Source organism: Charadrius vociferus, unplaced genomic scaffold (assembly GCF_000708025.1).
Source record: "Charadrius vociferus isolate BGI_N301 unplaced genomic scaffold, ASM70802v2 scaffold61, whole genome shotgun sequence".
NCBI classification, from domain to species: domain Eukaryota; kingdom Metazoa; phylum Chordata; class Aves; order Charadriiformes; family Charadriidae; genus Charadrius; species Charadrius vociferus.
In genome coordinates this window covers 5,856,294-5,871,569 of record NW_009646945.1, presented here as the reverse complement: position 1 = coordinate 5,871,569, position 15,276 = coordinate 5,856,294, and the positions used below count along the sequence as shown (strand labels likewise).

The window sequence follows — 15,276 nt, the reverse complement described above, 5'->3', positions numbered from 1 at the left end:
CCTATGTTTCCCAAGTAGAAAAGAAACACAATGCTGTTCTGGGAATAAGGTTGTTCGAACTGCAATAATTCAGAACAATTATGAAATCAGTGGATGTTTTACATGAGGTGTGAGACTTGACTGGTTTCACTAGTGTACCCCTGAAATATGGCCAAAAGTAGAATGACTTTACAGGTAAGAAACTGAAGGAAGAATTCTGTAACTGACATGGTCCTGCAGAACTCTATCCAGAGCTCACCCTAGCATAGGTGTACGTATAAATCACACCCATGCAGGGAACAACAACTGAGCAGCACAAGAGCTTAAGCGATTAAAGACTTACTCTGGAGATTATTCCTGGCGCAGTCACCAGCCCCAATTCACCTCTCAACATCTCAGGTTTAGCTTAAAACTGGCAATAATCAGTGCTCAACAATGGGCAGCACAAAGCATTGTGCCCAGCTATCACCTTTTTTTTTTCTCCTATTTTTTTTTAGTGAACAGCCCCAGCTCCGCTGTAAAGACTCTGCATTTCCACCTGATATTCCACCTATTTCGAGTAAAAAGATCATTGTAAAATGTGACCCTTTCACTCTATTCCTAAATTTTTTCAAATGTAAATAAAATGTAGCCCTTCCCCTAGAAACCTAATACTTCAGAAGCACCACTTTAATAATGTGAAATCTGAAGCAGGCTCTCCTGAGTGAATCTCATTGTTACAAATATCAACAGAGCGGCTTGCGTTTAATTCCAATGTTATCTACTCTAGCCCCAAAAGATGCCTAACACAATGCCATCACCAAGCTCACTGATCTATCTTCACTGCCCGTTCTTAAGTCGATAGGGAGACATGGCAAGAGCACACATGCTCTATCTTCTGTTTCACAGCCCTGGGAAGCTTGGAGGTAGCACAAGGAGCCAGACCACAGAAGCAGCTGCTTCCCAGTGGAGCAATTCCAACATGGCTGCTTTTTCCCAGAAAGGAGGAGCAATGGAGAAGGGCAAAAAGTCAGAAGGGAATTTCCCCTTGCACTGGAATTTTCTCTCCATGAAGAGGTATACAAATACATAGTCTACAGGCACAATTCACAGGCTCTGGCAAGTTTGCTTTATACAGGAAGCAACCATCTTTTTAAGTTTTACCAACAATCTAACATTGGTATAAAAACTAGGTATCTTTCAGGTTTTATGGAAGTTTTGTGTTTGCAAATTGATCTTTTATAGAGTCTTGCTGAACTGTGATTCACATTTACTTTAGCAGACATTCAAAAAATGGTCGCACCTACGAATTATTGTATTTTCTAACTTGGTATCTCAAGTATCTATTATTTAAGGCATTTTACTAAATTTTTAAGATGTGCAAAAATGTATACAACCTTTGAAGACACACAAGCCCTCTGAAATTTATGCTTCTATATAAATATGCTTGTAGATACTTAAATATTGCAGTCATAAATTTATTTTCTCTTATGTTGCATGTGTCATGAACACTTGCCTACATGAACAACAAGAATGCCAAAAAATCTCCTAAGTCTGGCCAGAAGTGCAGTATTTATACTTGAATTAAAATGAATTCCATGTGCAAGCTAAAGTAGCACTCCATCAATAAAAATTTCAACCACTGTCTGTGGTATGGCACTGAGGCATCTCTTTTCAGCTTTATCTGACACTAGGGACTTCTTGCTTTACGTAGTTAAGAATCAACAGAGAACTATTTTAAGTATATCTTCAAGTACTTTGTTTAATTTATACCTAATTTAAAGACCTATAGGAAGACTTGGGTGTGCATGAATACATAAACAAGTATACATTTGAATTTTCATAATAAAACTTCTTCATATGATGGAGTTTTGTATTATAAATGCTTCTTAACAGGTACTCACAATTTGATCAAAACTGCTTCCCTTTCTCTTTCTAGTTCTAAGCCATTAAGTAATTTTGCTTGTTGACAGCTGGAACAAAATATACTTATTTCTAAAACAAAGGAGCATGAAAAATATATTTTCCTATTTGCCATTCTCACTCTTCATTCAGAATGGTTTCATGCAAGTGTTTCAGTATTCAATCAAGTCCAATACCAAAATCTAAACATGACTACATGAAGGATCTAGAAAGGAAAGGGAGTTTGAGGATTATGTAACCAGGATAGCTGAGCCTTGCCAGTAAAGAAGGTGGTCCACAGACGGGCCAATGAACAGATTTCTGCGAGTTTGTCAACAGTAATGAATTTCAAGTATCACCTCCAGTAGGACCCTGGGTCTTTACAAAAAAATTGCATGGTTATTTCTCTGAGCTCTCAGAAAAGTACAAAAAGGTGGTCCATATGACAGAGAGAAGCAAGCTATTAGTAGATTGAAATATTTGAAAACAGCATCTTGAACTGTAATTCTATGCAAATAGAAACAATTGTATCATGCAAAATGTATATATATGGTGTGTTAAGCATTAGCTGATAGCTGAGCGAGTTACATTCTGAATGTTACACCAGATTACACTTGCGAAGGGTTATTTTAGCATAGCCAAAACGACAAGAATATAGAAGTCCAACCTAGAAAATATAACACAAAAATATAAGGCAAAGAGAATTGTAGAGAGTCTTGTATTATCCATGCTTTTCTGTGTCTCTTTGGCTACAACTAGTAGCATAGGCCCCACATACACAAACTGAGAACAAGCAGTGTGAGTGCACTGAAAACTGTTTAAAAGACTAAGTTACTCTTCTACAATGGTTAGAGGACTGGAAGAAGCCAAAGCTTTGCTTATTCCTCACAAGTACTTCTGCTGTACCAAATGCCAGCACCATCATTTTATCAGTCGGATGTGTATACTCTGTAGCTGTACTCAAAAAAACCCAAATAAACCAGCACTTTTATTAGTAACTTACAGAACATAAATTCCAGTACAAACTTGTAAAGGAATTTCTCCTGAGGGAAAAACATAATTAGCTTTAGAGTTTTCCAGAATAGTAGAGGGTTGTTTTTTTTTTTTACGTGTTTCAGACATACACAGAATTCTAAACATCTATATTTATAGGTTCCAAAAGATTTTCAACAAGTCTGTGTAAAAAAACTTTTTTTGTTGTTTTGGAGGATGCCTGTTTGTCATACATTTTCTTGTCCACTAGCAGCATCTATCCAGACACAAGACCACGTTAGAATTACTTCAGTCATGCATTAATCATAGTTGATGAAAGACTTTAGGCAAGTATTCAGTTTTAATAAAAACTCTTGAAAGTTACTATCCACATAAAGAAATATCTTGGAAAGTTTCACCCAAAAAGCAAAACAGAAACCCAATAATTAATAAAGAAATTATACCATCTTAAGTTTTAAATAACACTGAACAGATGGTTTAATCTAAGGGTATATATAAGCCAAAAATAGCAGATTAAAAAAAAAAAATAATGCAGGAGAAATGGCTTTATGACAAGAAAGTCCACAGTTCCAGGATTTGAACATACCACATAGCAAGGCTATTCTAAAATATATGGAAGGTGGAAAGGATGTGGAGCTGGTCTGGTGTCCTCAGATGTAGAAGGTAAAGAGTAGCTTTTTTTTAAAATATAACTTATCAACATTTCTTATTTACCTTTAAATATTTTGCAAGTTTCTGAATTCCCCAGTATTCGGATGGCAAATCGGTGTTTCCTTCCTGACGACGTACAGGCTGTTCTTCATCTTCCTCAGCCTCTGAGGAACTTTCACTAACGTCTTCAAACCTGGCTGATGTTTTACTAAAAATAAATAAACAGCATCACCCATTTAAGCAGCTATAAACTAATACAAACAAGCACATTTTAAACAGGTATGACAATACTGCCTAATAACAGAATTAGAAAAATATAACTGACATTGCCAAATACTAAGCATGGTAATAATTACTGTAGATATGGAAAATAAAAATTAAAAAAATCGAAGGAAGAAAAATTAGTAACCCATACCTTTTTGAAGGTGGTTGTATTTTAACAGATTCAGAAGAAATGCGTCTGGTTTTCTTTTTGGTTTTCAGAGACACAGTACTACTTCTCCCTTCTTCAGTATCTTTTTTTGCAGCCTTGTCACTGAAATATTTGGGTTTATTTAAAAAAAAATTATTATATATATACATAGAACTGAAAAGCTATGGTCGGACACAGTATGTCAGTACATACAAGCTTATGAACCTAGACAATAAACTTCATTAAACAGAAAATATGCTCTGTCTTAAGCGAGTAATTTTGCTTTAATAAAATAGCAGAATATTAGAAAAATTGGATTATGCTGACCTGCATGTGATACAAGAACAAAGAATGAGTATATGCAGACAGACCACAGGTCCTTTTATCCTAGGATACCATTTCCAACCATGACCAATAGCAGCTATCTGGGTAACAGTAGAAGAACAATGGAAGAACACGGAAATTACTTTTTCCAGAATATTTTTCAGCAAGTTGTGATTCAGGGAATTCCTGATCATCCTTCCATTAGCAGTTTTGGATGGATTTTTCTTCCCTGAATGTGTCTGGCTGCTTTTTGAACTCACAGAAACAAATGGCCTCTACCATCCTGTGGCAAAGAATTTGAGAGCTTAGTCATGTGTTGTGTGAAAAAGTCTCTGCTTTTGCTCTAAACCGGTCTCCTTGGCTCATTTTCATTTGATGCCCTTTTTTCTTGTACGAGAAGAGACAGTGACTATCTGTTCCCTATTTACCGTCTCAAGTCATGATTTTTGGCATCTGTCTTATCATCCCCTAGTCATCTTTTTTCCAGGCAGAAGAGTTCTGGTCTGCCTAGTTCTTCCACACACTAAGCTGCTCCATAGCTTTGATCATGCTGAATACAATACATCTTGCTTTCCTCATATTCCAAGAAGACTCCTAGGCCTAGCTGGGCACAATCTTTGGTGCTTTTCTGTCCCTAATTTACAATGTTGTGAAAACAAATGTCCTTTCGAGCCTGGGCTGATCATACTATCACAGTCACAACAATAAAAGAGAATAATATTCATTATGGCCAATTTCACTACATCCAGACTCTAACAATGACTGTGGAAAATATAAGTTCTTGTCCCTCAAAAACCACATTTTTTTAAGTGATAACTGTAGGTCACATCCAAAATCTCTTAAAATGTTCCTTGTAACATGTCGAATGGGCAGCCTTGAGAAGATACTGACTTTTTCCTGTAGGGTGGCAATCAAAGCCTTTCCTTCAAGTATTTGTCTTCCTCCATTAACACGAAATCAGAAAACATGAAGTCAGGATGGAGTTCTGATTTCAGAAGACAAATCCAACAATATCCAATATATGTACACCCTTTTTTTGGCTGTCCAAACTTTGAGATAATCTCATTAGTGAAGACTGTTGCTAAGCAGAGCTAGAAAAGTGGCTCATATAATATGAAATCACTAAAAATTGGCAGCATAAGTAAGAGTCATCCTGATTTTCCATCCTGGATATCTTTTTCCTCCCTCAGAAATTGCGGTTTAGATTAGATTGTCTACTCTGTCTTGCTTTAAAGGGCATTTTACACCAAAAGTATTATAATGTCACAGTCCTGGAGGGCCAGTACTGCAGACGGTTGCAAGGTATTTCTCTGCCTTGCTGTGGAAATCATCATCAAAGTTGTTGCATGATAGAAGAAAACTGAGAATTCTCTTTGTTAGACCGTACTCTCTTCTTAGAAATTAACATGTAGTAAATTTTGTTTTATTGCTCCTAGCTTAAGATAATAATGCAAACCTATAACATGCAGTCCAATCATTCGTACAGTTTAGAGAGATCTATAGGAAAATTCAGTTATAAAGATAACTACTTATCTGTTGGAAGCAGAAATTCCAGTACTCTTCCATTTCATAGATGGTTCAAATTTCTTCTTGTCAATGGATCTCCTTCTTTCTGCAGAACTTTTCACTTTTTCACATACATTCTTTTCTGTAAAATCACAAAGGTTCTGGGATTGGCCAGAGACCTGAGCATCAACTACTTCCATACGCTGATAATTCTTCTCATATGTTGGTTCTTTAAAAAAATTATATTCCTAATAAAAGAAGGAGACGTGGTTTGTCAGTCATACTGCTATATGAATAGTGCATATTAAAACAATAAGTTATAAGCGCAATTCAGGATGCTGTGCTTAAAAACTGTGTGTATTAAGGATAAAATCAGATTGCCTTTAAAAGAATGAAAGATTGAAACATTAACTGGGAAAGCAGCTGTTACCGTGTGCAAGTTAAATTTTTTGAAATAAATTAACTTCCTGAACATACTTGAATGTTGGGTGTTGTTTAATTTCTAGTATGTTAAATAATTTGTGACACAAGCACTTTTATAGAACTTAATTAGAAATGAGTTTTAAGATCCAGCATTGCAAAGTCAGTCATTCCAATTTCAACGGATCACTTATGTAAAAACTATTTCCCTGCATAGAGGATTTACAAAAAATTCCCACAAAAAAGTAATGAACATAAAACTGAAAATAGGCTATAATAAATTGCTAGACTTCAGTTCCAAATAATTTAATTTGATATAGTTTAGAATTAATATAAACACATTCCATTTCAGTTTTTTCATCTTCTGTCTCTCAGGACAAAACACTGTTGAACAAATCACATATAAAAATGGAGATGAATGGCACCTACCAATCCTTCAGCTGTCTGTGTCTAGTACCATGGCTGATCAAAAACATCCAGAACAGAAAGGACTCTTGTCAACTCTTATTCTCTATTGGAACATATTCAATTTTTACAGGAAAGACAGCATAGGATCATTACTTATTATTATTATTGCAGCTGTCACTACCAGATAGGTGAAGACATTCGTTTATGTGTCTGATGCAAGACAGTTTTAAGGTCACAGTATGGTCTGGTTTTGACTAGTCCCTGATGGGAATTGGCTGTTCCAGGTTTGCTGACCCAACTGTCTAATCATAAACTAACTCATGCTAATTCTCTCATTCTGAAAATGTATTCTAGACAAGACAATTTAACACATGATAAACTAGACAAATCACAGGGGAACCGATGTGGTAGCTTGACCAGCTAAGCACATGTTTAAAAGTATGTTTCCTGCAGCACTATATGCCAACACAGCAATTCTACATGTTAGCTTAAACAAGGCCAAGAAGATATTATAGGAGTTAATTGGGTTTGCAATATATATGTACATAATGAGCTTTTTGAAGCTCTCCTCCCCTCAGAAAATAAATCAAAACTATTTCCAGTCATAACTTATTTCATGTAGGCCACCTTGGAAATACAGGTTTTCTCTGCTTTTCGCAGTTCTGGAGTAGAGAAGATTTTCCCTCAGATACATATGCTCTGCAGCTCTACAGTATTAACTTGTTTAAATTCTAGTCTTCAGCAAGGCAATATGATATGATATTTCTAAACCACTAAAATGGTATAATTTATACCCTTCAGCATAAACTTTTTTACACAGTCAGGTTACACTGAGTAAGTGATTTATATGACGGTTGAAGGAAAACAGGATAAATTCCATTTATTTACTTTATGTACTTTATGTACACATTTCTTGAATAGCTACAGTATGTCTGTAAGAGCAAAAAAACAGTAAAGTATATTATCTCTATTATCGATATTAACATTACTCTATATTAACATATAGGAATAGAAGTATAAAAAATTATTAAAATATTACCATATTTTACCTTTCACGACCATCAAATGAAGCCAAATCACTTTGAAAATAAATTAAACTAGTAATTACGTCTAAAACATTCACATATTGTCACATTTATGAAAGGTAAACCAATGTGTACATAGAACACTAAAAAAATACTTGTCTGTGGGATAAATAAAACACATTTTGGAACTTATTGAACTTTCAAACAGAAAAACTTACAAATTTAATTATGTTACTCTTGATATAAACTACTGTATTTATGAGTACAACTTGAAATACTCTGTTCTTTCAGAACTGTCAAATATCTGTATCTCAAAAGAAGGTATCAGCCCTACATACCAAAAAAACAGAACTAAAGGATAAGAAAATTTCCCTGTTAATGATTTCCTTCTTGCAATAATTAAAATTGCACATAAATAACCACAATAAAACTTTTGACAGGTTTTAGCTTGTAGTGAATTTTACTACCAAGTTATGAATCTGTTATAACCACACCAGAAATCTGAAAAAAAAGAGTTTTTATCGGGAATAATGAAACAACTAAAATTGTAGTGGTGCTGTGTGATGCTAGCTAATAAAGAGCTCTAAATAAAAGTGAAAACACTTGCATTTTACAGTGGCTGAAGCCATACACAGTGCGTAAGCTGGATGCTTAACTCTCAGCTCTGATATTTAAATCAGGCAGTTCTCATTAAAAAGTTGGGCTATTGTTTATATTTGGCTTACAAAGAATGAAGATAAAAATTTAAGTGGTTTTGATCGCAGAAATATAGTCATAAAAAGTTGACCTTTTCCGTAAGGGTATCATATTTTGCTGTTTTAACATTTCCAGTGCTCCATAAAGAATAACACCAGAGGACGAGCAAAACTTTTTATGCAAAATTTGAAGATTACCTCACATGTTGGATCAAATGTTATAAGGTATGATAGAACAATACGTGAAATAATGTATTATTTCCTATTTACGAAAGGAACATGTTTAGTAGAAACTGAAACAAATCCAAAGAAAAATAATAAATGCATTAGAGTCTTGAAAATTCTTCATTTAATCACAGATTTATCTTTGATAAAGAACATAAACATTCAGTCAGATTTAAAATGTAATTCTTACCAATGTACAATGCATGTTTCTACAAATATACACCCAGTATCAGTAAATACATACCTGTTTAGCCATATTTTCTACAAACCTAGGTGATCTCTCCCTTAAAAATGTGACAATGTCTTTATATACATCACTTTTTCTTTCGTAGTCAATGTCATCTTTACCCTTTAGCTGACCCTTAAAAAAAAGAATAAATTTAAAATTATTAATAGTATTGCCTCACACAGGTAATTTAATCTGTATCATAAAATAGTGCTAAAGAGCACAGAGGTCATACTGTAGTGAAATAGGTACAAAAGTCTCATGCTCAGCAGAGTTCATCAAACTTCAGTAATACTTTGTAAAGATGCATAGATCATCTCCATGGATCTCAACAGATAATCAAGTTCATAGAATTCTGTAAGTAATTACTGTAAGTTAATTGTGTGTAGTTCCACTGAAAAGAATTTATGGCTTATGGCAAACAACCAAGTAAATATGAGCTTCTAGTGCAGTATGGCAGATGTCTAAAAGGATCAGAAAATAATGTGACCTGACTAGCCTAAGCTTCATGAGCTTCATCCATTAAAAATGTGCTAATGTCCCTGCATTTTTTAACTCTTGGCAAATCAATTTGTGGAGTTATGCCTGACGGACATTAGCCTCTCTTCAAAATGAATGTAAGGGCTCTGGTCACTGCTTAACACACACAAGGGACTATTATGCCTAAATAAAACATCTGTAAGGAAAGAGGTAACCAAAATGAAAAGTAGAAGAAAAAAGATAAATAATTTCTAAAAAGCTTCAACTGAAAGGACAAAAAAATGTTTATAATTTATAAAAAGGCAAAAGTACACCATATCTGCCACACAAAATAATATTACACCTCAGATGAAGAGCAATGAGGCACTAGAGAGGCACCTAGTGCCACAGTACCTTTAAATAGGAATAGTGTGAAGGACTGTTAGGGCACGTTTAAAGACTAAACAAACACTGCTGGCAAAAAGTGCAGAATACACTCCTAGTATAAAACTTACAGAAAAAGCACTCAAAACATATAGGAAAACTAGCATACATTTATTACTGTGTCCTTCTGCAGGGCTTACAGCCTTCACACCACTACTCTAAACCTGATGGACTCTTGATTTTTAGCACATAAAAATATTCATTACTCCATGGAATCCTTTATTATTACTTACTCCATTTAAAAACACTCCTGCTGTGCTGCAAGTGATATACAAAGGATCAGTGTCATGTGGTTTGATGACTAAATAACAAATTTCTCCATGCACTTGTCTCCAGGGAGGAGCTCGGCATCCATTAGAGAACGTGTAATCTGTAACCAATTAGCATTAGCGTTTTCATCCAGTTTTAAAGTATTTTTAGTATTTATGCTTGATGATTAATATACATGTATACAAATAAAATTCCCAAAACAATACCTTACTCTTAAGAATTCATAGTCAGTTAGGAATTAACCATGCAGAGTTCTGTGACCCATGGCTCGATCCAACTAAGAACTGCACTGTGCTTAGTACTTTTCATGATCAGGGACTCTACTTCAACTGAAGAAATTCATAAAATTGGAAATTATTTCTATAACTAAAGGCTGAAGAACAGCATTCCATATCAGAAAATGCATTTCATTCTACTTTATACCCTTAAGAGTTGAAATAAACACTTGAAATTCATTAGTGAAACTAATTTAGCAAATTTCACACAGAAGTCAAGTACTTTAATAAGGGCATATATAAACATGAGATATGATCAGATCTGGACCTGATGTATATTCCAGTGATTCCAGTACTGTATCTTCTCCTTTCCCGGAGAAATTCTTGAGAAGATTCACTTCATTATTTATAGCAGCTGGATTTAGTCTTACGTGTCTGCAATTAATAGAAAATTGTCTAAAATGTATTCACTGAAAGGATGTACTCAGAGAAATAAAAAGAGAATATTATATGGTTTTTTTTTCTTTTACATTGAGTCTTAATAGTAGGAACAAAAATCTGGAAACGGGTCATCTTCCACTGTTTTTCTTAATTGTAACTGTTAGTGAAATTTTAGTTTTATTGCTAATATGAAGTCCTTGTAACTATGAAACAGACTCCATGGAATATTTAATATGCTTCCATGAAGAAACAAACATTTCCTTGAAAATATTTAACTGTAACTTTGTTGTTCATACAAATGACTTCAATTTGCTACCAAAATGCAAAACATATGCAATAAAACCCCCACAATCGCGGGCACACACTTGCATACCCACACCTACAGCAAAATCTTCAGAAAAAAATGTTTTTTCAATAACTTAGCGAACAGTGAAAGTTATTTCAATAAATTTCTTTATGTCACACCAAAAGCACATGTTGTGGGTTGAAACCAATCTGATTTAACAATAAAACCAAAAAAAAGCACTGGCTGACATGATTAGCTTCCATTTGAAAAGCACTTACTGTGAAATGTGTTTCAAAGAACTATTAAGCAGTTGCAAATCCAGCTGATGAAGAAGAAGATTGATTTTCATTTTCATCTCTGTTTCAGGGTCATCACCTTTTTTCACTTTGTCAAGTAAATGCAGCATGGACATATCTTCTCCTTCAACTGTCCCATATTCAGGGCCGAGAATTTTCACTATAGGATCTCTGTTAGCTGTAAACATGAAACGGAATCACATAATGTGATACAATGTTAAATATGATTAGGCAAGACCAACACTTTTTATCTCAATTGCTGAATAATTTTGATGTATTAATTTACAATAAGAACTTCAATAATGTGCATACTTATTCATCAAATATTACTGTATGATGCACTCTTTCATATCCCTCTGTTGTAATTTGAAATGCACTTTTAAAAGTACGAAAACATTAAGAAAGAGAAATTTTTCATAACAAACAGAATTGCTTTTCCAAACAAAGATTAAGATTCATTCAGTCAAGAGGTGAATATTAAATACTTCCCCTTATCAACAGCCCCCTTTCCAGAAAATATGCCTGGCTGATCACCAAAACAGGAAATCAATGGGTTTAAGTCACTGAAAATTGATAATTTTGGAAATATGATTTAGCGTTAAAGAACATTTTAAAGTTTTCTAGCAGCATTCCCAATGGCCCTATTACTTCCTCAGCTATGCCAGCTGTTCTTTTTGGTAAACAGTGACATAACTGCATGTCAATGGGTTTTACAGAAACATTTTGCTTTATTCCAGCAAATGAAGTCCCATGCATGTGTGAACACCTCTGCATGATACCCTGTCCATATTATTCTTCCCTATTATTCATGATTGATCACCGTCTGTGACAGGATGCTGAATTAGATGGATCTGAAGTTTGATTCAGTATAAGCATTTATATTTTAGTATTGCAGATGCAATTTCTACAAATATTACCAAAGAATATTACTGATCTCTTCTACCTCCAATGAGAGGAGCAGGATATCCAGCTTAGCATATCAAGGGTCTTCTTGTCAGTTTGAAAATCTAGGACTTGAATATGACATAGTAAAAGTACTCGTACCTATATTTTACACGGCATTGTGAGAAGGACCTGGAAGTACTCACTGTGAACCTTGTGCAGGTAAGAAAATTTTTCTTTGGCTAATTTTTAAGGATGTAATATTTCAAAAGAGGATTAAGCTTCAAACATAGGAAAAACTGCTATTAGCCTCCAATAAGACATCATTTTTCAGAAATCTAAACCTACTGTCTGTTGCAATAGCTGGGGTATTACTCAGCATACGTGAATTTGTATATGAAATTCAACAGTTTTATTTTAACTTTATTCCAGATTTCCCTGTTATTGATTTCTGTGAAAATAAAAGAAGAAATAGAAACTTCATTAAGTTCTCGATCAGCACCTTTAGACACCTTCGTGAATCAACACCTTCTCATATACTTAAAATGAAGGCATGCCTTTCTTTCTTCACATCTCATAAACATGAATTCAAGGAGAAGACATACTTTTTAGGAGAGAGGTAAGATGAAAAAAAAGAAGAAAGGAAACCTTCAAGGCATGCCTGTGCTTCTTTTAACTTTTTTTCCACCGCAATTTGTAGCAAACTGGACAGCTGGTCCAAACTGCGAACTCTGAGAGTTGATGCTGTGAGGAGAAGCAATGGTTGGCCGTCTTTACCTTTGGCTTCAGACTGAACAGTTGCTCCACTAGAAAAATTAAATTATATCTTTTTAAAATAACAATTTTAATAAACAGCAAATTTTAGAGAAGAATCTTGAATTTTATTCAAGCTTCACACGATAAAACATATACAATTTCTTGAAACCGTATTTCAGAAAATTTCCAAGGTAAACCAATCTATTCATTGTAAATCGGCAGGTGGATGTGCCCAAAGGAAGCTGTGACCCTGTGGAGAACCTGCGCTGGAGCAGGCTCCTGGCAGGACCTGTGACCCCATGGAGAGGAGCCCATGCTGGAGCAGTTCTTCTGGCAGGACTTGTGACACCATGGGAGACCCAGGCTGCAACAGTCTGTTCCTGAAGGACTGCACCCCATGGAAGGACCTATGCCGGAGCAGTTCATGAAGAACTGCAGTCTGTAGGAGAACTGCAACCCACATTGGAGAAGTTTGTGGAGGACTATCTCCTGTGGGTGAGACCCCATGCTGGAGCAGGGGAAGGGTGTGAGGAAGAAGGAGCATCAGAGACAATGTGTTATGAATCAACCACAACCATTATTCCCCTTCCCCCTGCACCCCTCAGGGGGGAGGAGGTAGAGAAAATCGGGAGTGCAGTTGAGCTCGGGAAGAAGGCAGCAGTGGGGGGAAGGTGTTTTAAGATTTAGTTTTTTATTTTTCCCTATCCTACTCTGACTTTTGATTGGCAATAAAGTGAATTAATTTCTGTGAGTGGAGTCTGTTTTGCCCATGATAGTAAGAGGTGAGTGATGCCCCTGTCCTTATCTCAACCCATTAGTCTTTTGTTGCATTTTTCTCTCCCTATTCAGTGTAGGAGGGGGAGTGATAGAGTGACTTGGTGGGCACTTGGTGGCCACCCAAGGTCAACCCACCACACAGGAACCACTCCTAACAATAACAGAAATCAGAGGGATAATCACTATTAGATGCATGTTGTAAAAAGTCTTAGGAATAGACAGTTCAAGCTGTATTAATCACTAACTAAGCAGGTCTGTATCACAACCAAGACAGAATAATCTCAAACTCTCAAAAATACCTACACATTTTAATTCAAAATTTTCAATATATATCAGTAAAAACCCCACCCATTTCAGCCTTTCAAATACACTACGGCTTTCTTTATGCTAAATGAACACAACTTTGCCTCATAGTTCACCACCAACATTTCAAAACACACTGCAATTTATACTTACTTGACCTCATAACCCTCTCCAAATACTGAACAGCTCAATTGCGTTTTCCACTCAAGGGGCTCTCTGAAGACAAACGCTGCTTCCTCAGGATGTCTAGTGCTGAAGTCCTCCACAAACTTAATAATTTGATTTAAAAGAGATTCGTTCAAAGGGGTGATTTCAAGTGTGCCAGTTCCAGAACCAGCAGCAGTCCACTGAGCTGCTCTTGCCAATGCTGCTCCCATGGCCTCAACTAGTATCAAAGAAGTGCACCTTAGCAAAGAAACATAGAGAAAGACAAAACTGAGCCCTCAAATTATAAATGCAATATGCTGTGGATGCTATAATTTGAAATACATGTATCTAGGAATTATTAGACTCTTTTAACTCATTTAAATCCCCAAAGTAGGGAAGGGGGAATTGAAGAACTCACAAATATTTTTAAAGCAATAGGGAAATATGGTGAAAACACCGATTTTTTCATCTTGATTAATTATCTCCTGGTGCTATTAGAAACTCAAGGAGCTGAGAGCGTTATGGCTGTAACAAAAGGCTCTCAGGTTCTCCTTCTAAAGTTGATGCCACTGTTACAAGCCGTATGTGCAGGGGGACAGAGACATACAACCCCCAACATTTCCTTTAAGTGAAGGTAAAAGGGGGTGTCAGACCCCCCGTGAAGCCTGGAGGGGCCGAGAGGCACCGCAGTGAGACGGTTGCGGGGAGGCCTAGCCCCTGAGAGTTATCTAACACCATTAACTGTAAGTGCATTTAATGTGTTTTAATGTGATGGTAGATAAAATATTTTGAGTACCGGTCTTATGACTCAATCTTTCCAGGCTTAGTGTAGTAAATGTTAAGCTGAGAGGATACAGAAAAGTAAACTGAGAGCATGTCCTCACTGAAATCTCTCCTTAGGCCCGGCGACAGCCGTTACCGGGGTAAGCGGGTAAACACAAGCGGCGCCCGGTGGCGGGGGAGGGCTGCTGCCCCTGGGCTGCCGCCTCCTTGGACGTGGTGATGTGCCTAGCGGTGTGCCCCGGAGGGCGATACCCCGAGGGGAAGCCCGGAGAGCGGGAGGATGAGTGCTCCTAGTGGTTGCTGCTGCGACCACTGTCCACCGTGTCCCTCAAAATCCGGTGGGGCTGAGGTAGGGGCACCTCAGGAGGGCTTGTGCTGTGGAAAAACACCCATTTCTGACCTGGAAATGGAGACTGGGAGCCAACCGAGGGGTCAGGCGTGCGGCACTTGGTGCTAGGCGGGAGGCTTGTGG

At 36.4% G+C, this 15,276-nt stretch overlaps 1 protein-coding gene across 1 annotated transcript in view; it reads right to left on the bottom strand.

Annotated features, from left to right (window-relative positions):
- Positions 1–14,280, bottom strand: part of ARMC4 (armadillo repeat containing 4) — an 88,084-nt gene extending 73,804 nt beyond the window's left edge. Inside the window, exons 1-9 of the mRNA XM_009895131.1 lie at positions 14,028–14,280; positions 12,687–12,844; positions 11,139–11,334; positions 10,462–10,568; positions 9,882–10,018; positions 8,764–8,880; positions 5,881–5,994; positions 4,313–4,341; positions 3,568–3,712 (exon numbers count right to left, since the gene is read on the bottom strand). Coding sequence (XP_009893433.1) covers positions 3,568–3,712; positions 4,313–4,341; positions 5,881–5,994; positions 8,764–8,880; positions 9,882–10,018; positions 10,462–10,568; positions 11,139–11,334; positions 12,687–12,844; positions 14,028–14,251 — 1,227 coding nt within the window. The 5' untranslated portion in view covers positions 14,252–14,280. The remainder of the gene's footprint in view (positions 1–3,567; positions 3,713–4,312; positions 4,342–5,880; positions 5,995–8,763; positions 8,881–9,881; positions 10,019–10,461; positions 10,569–11,138; positions 11,335–12,686; positions 12,845–14,027) is intronic.
- Positions 14,281–15,276: the final 996 nt, after the last annotated feature.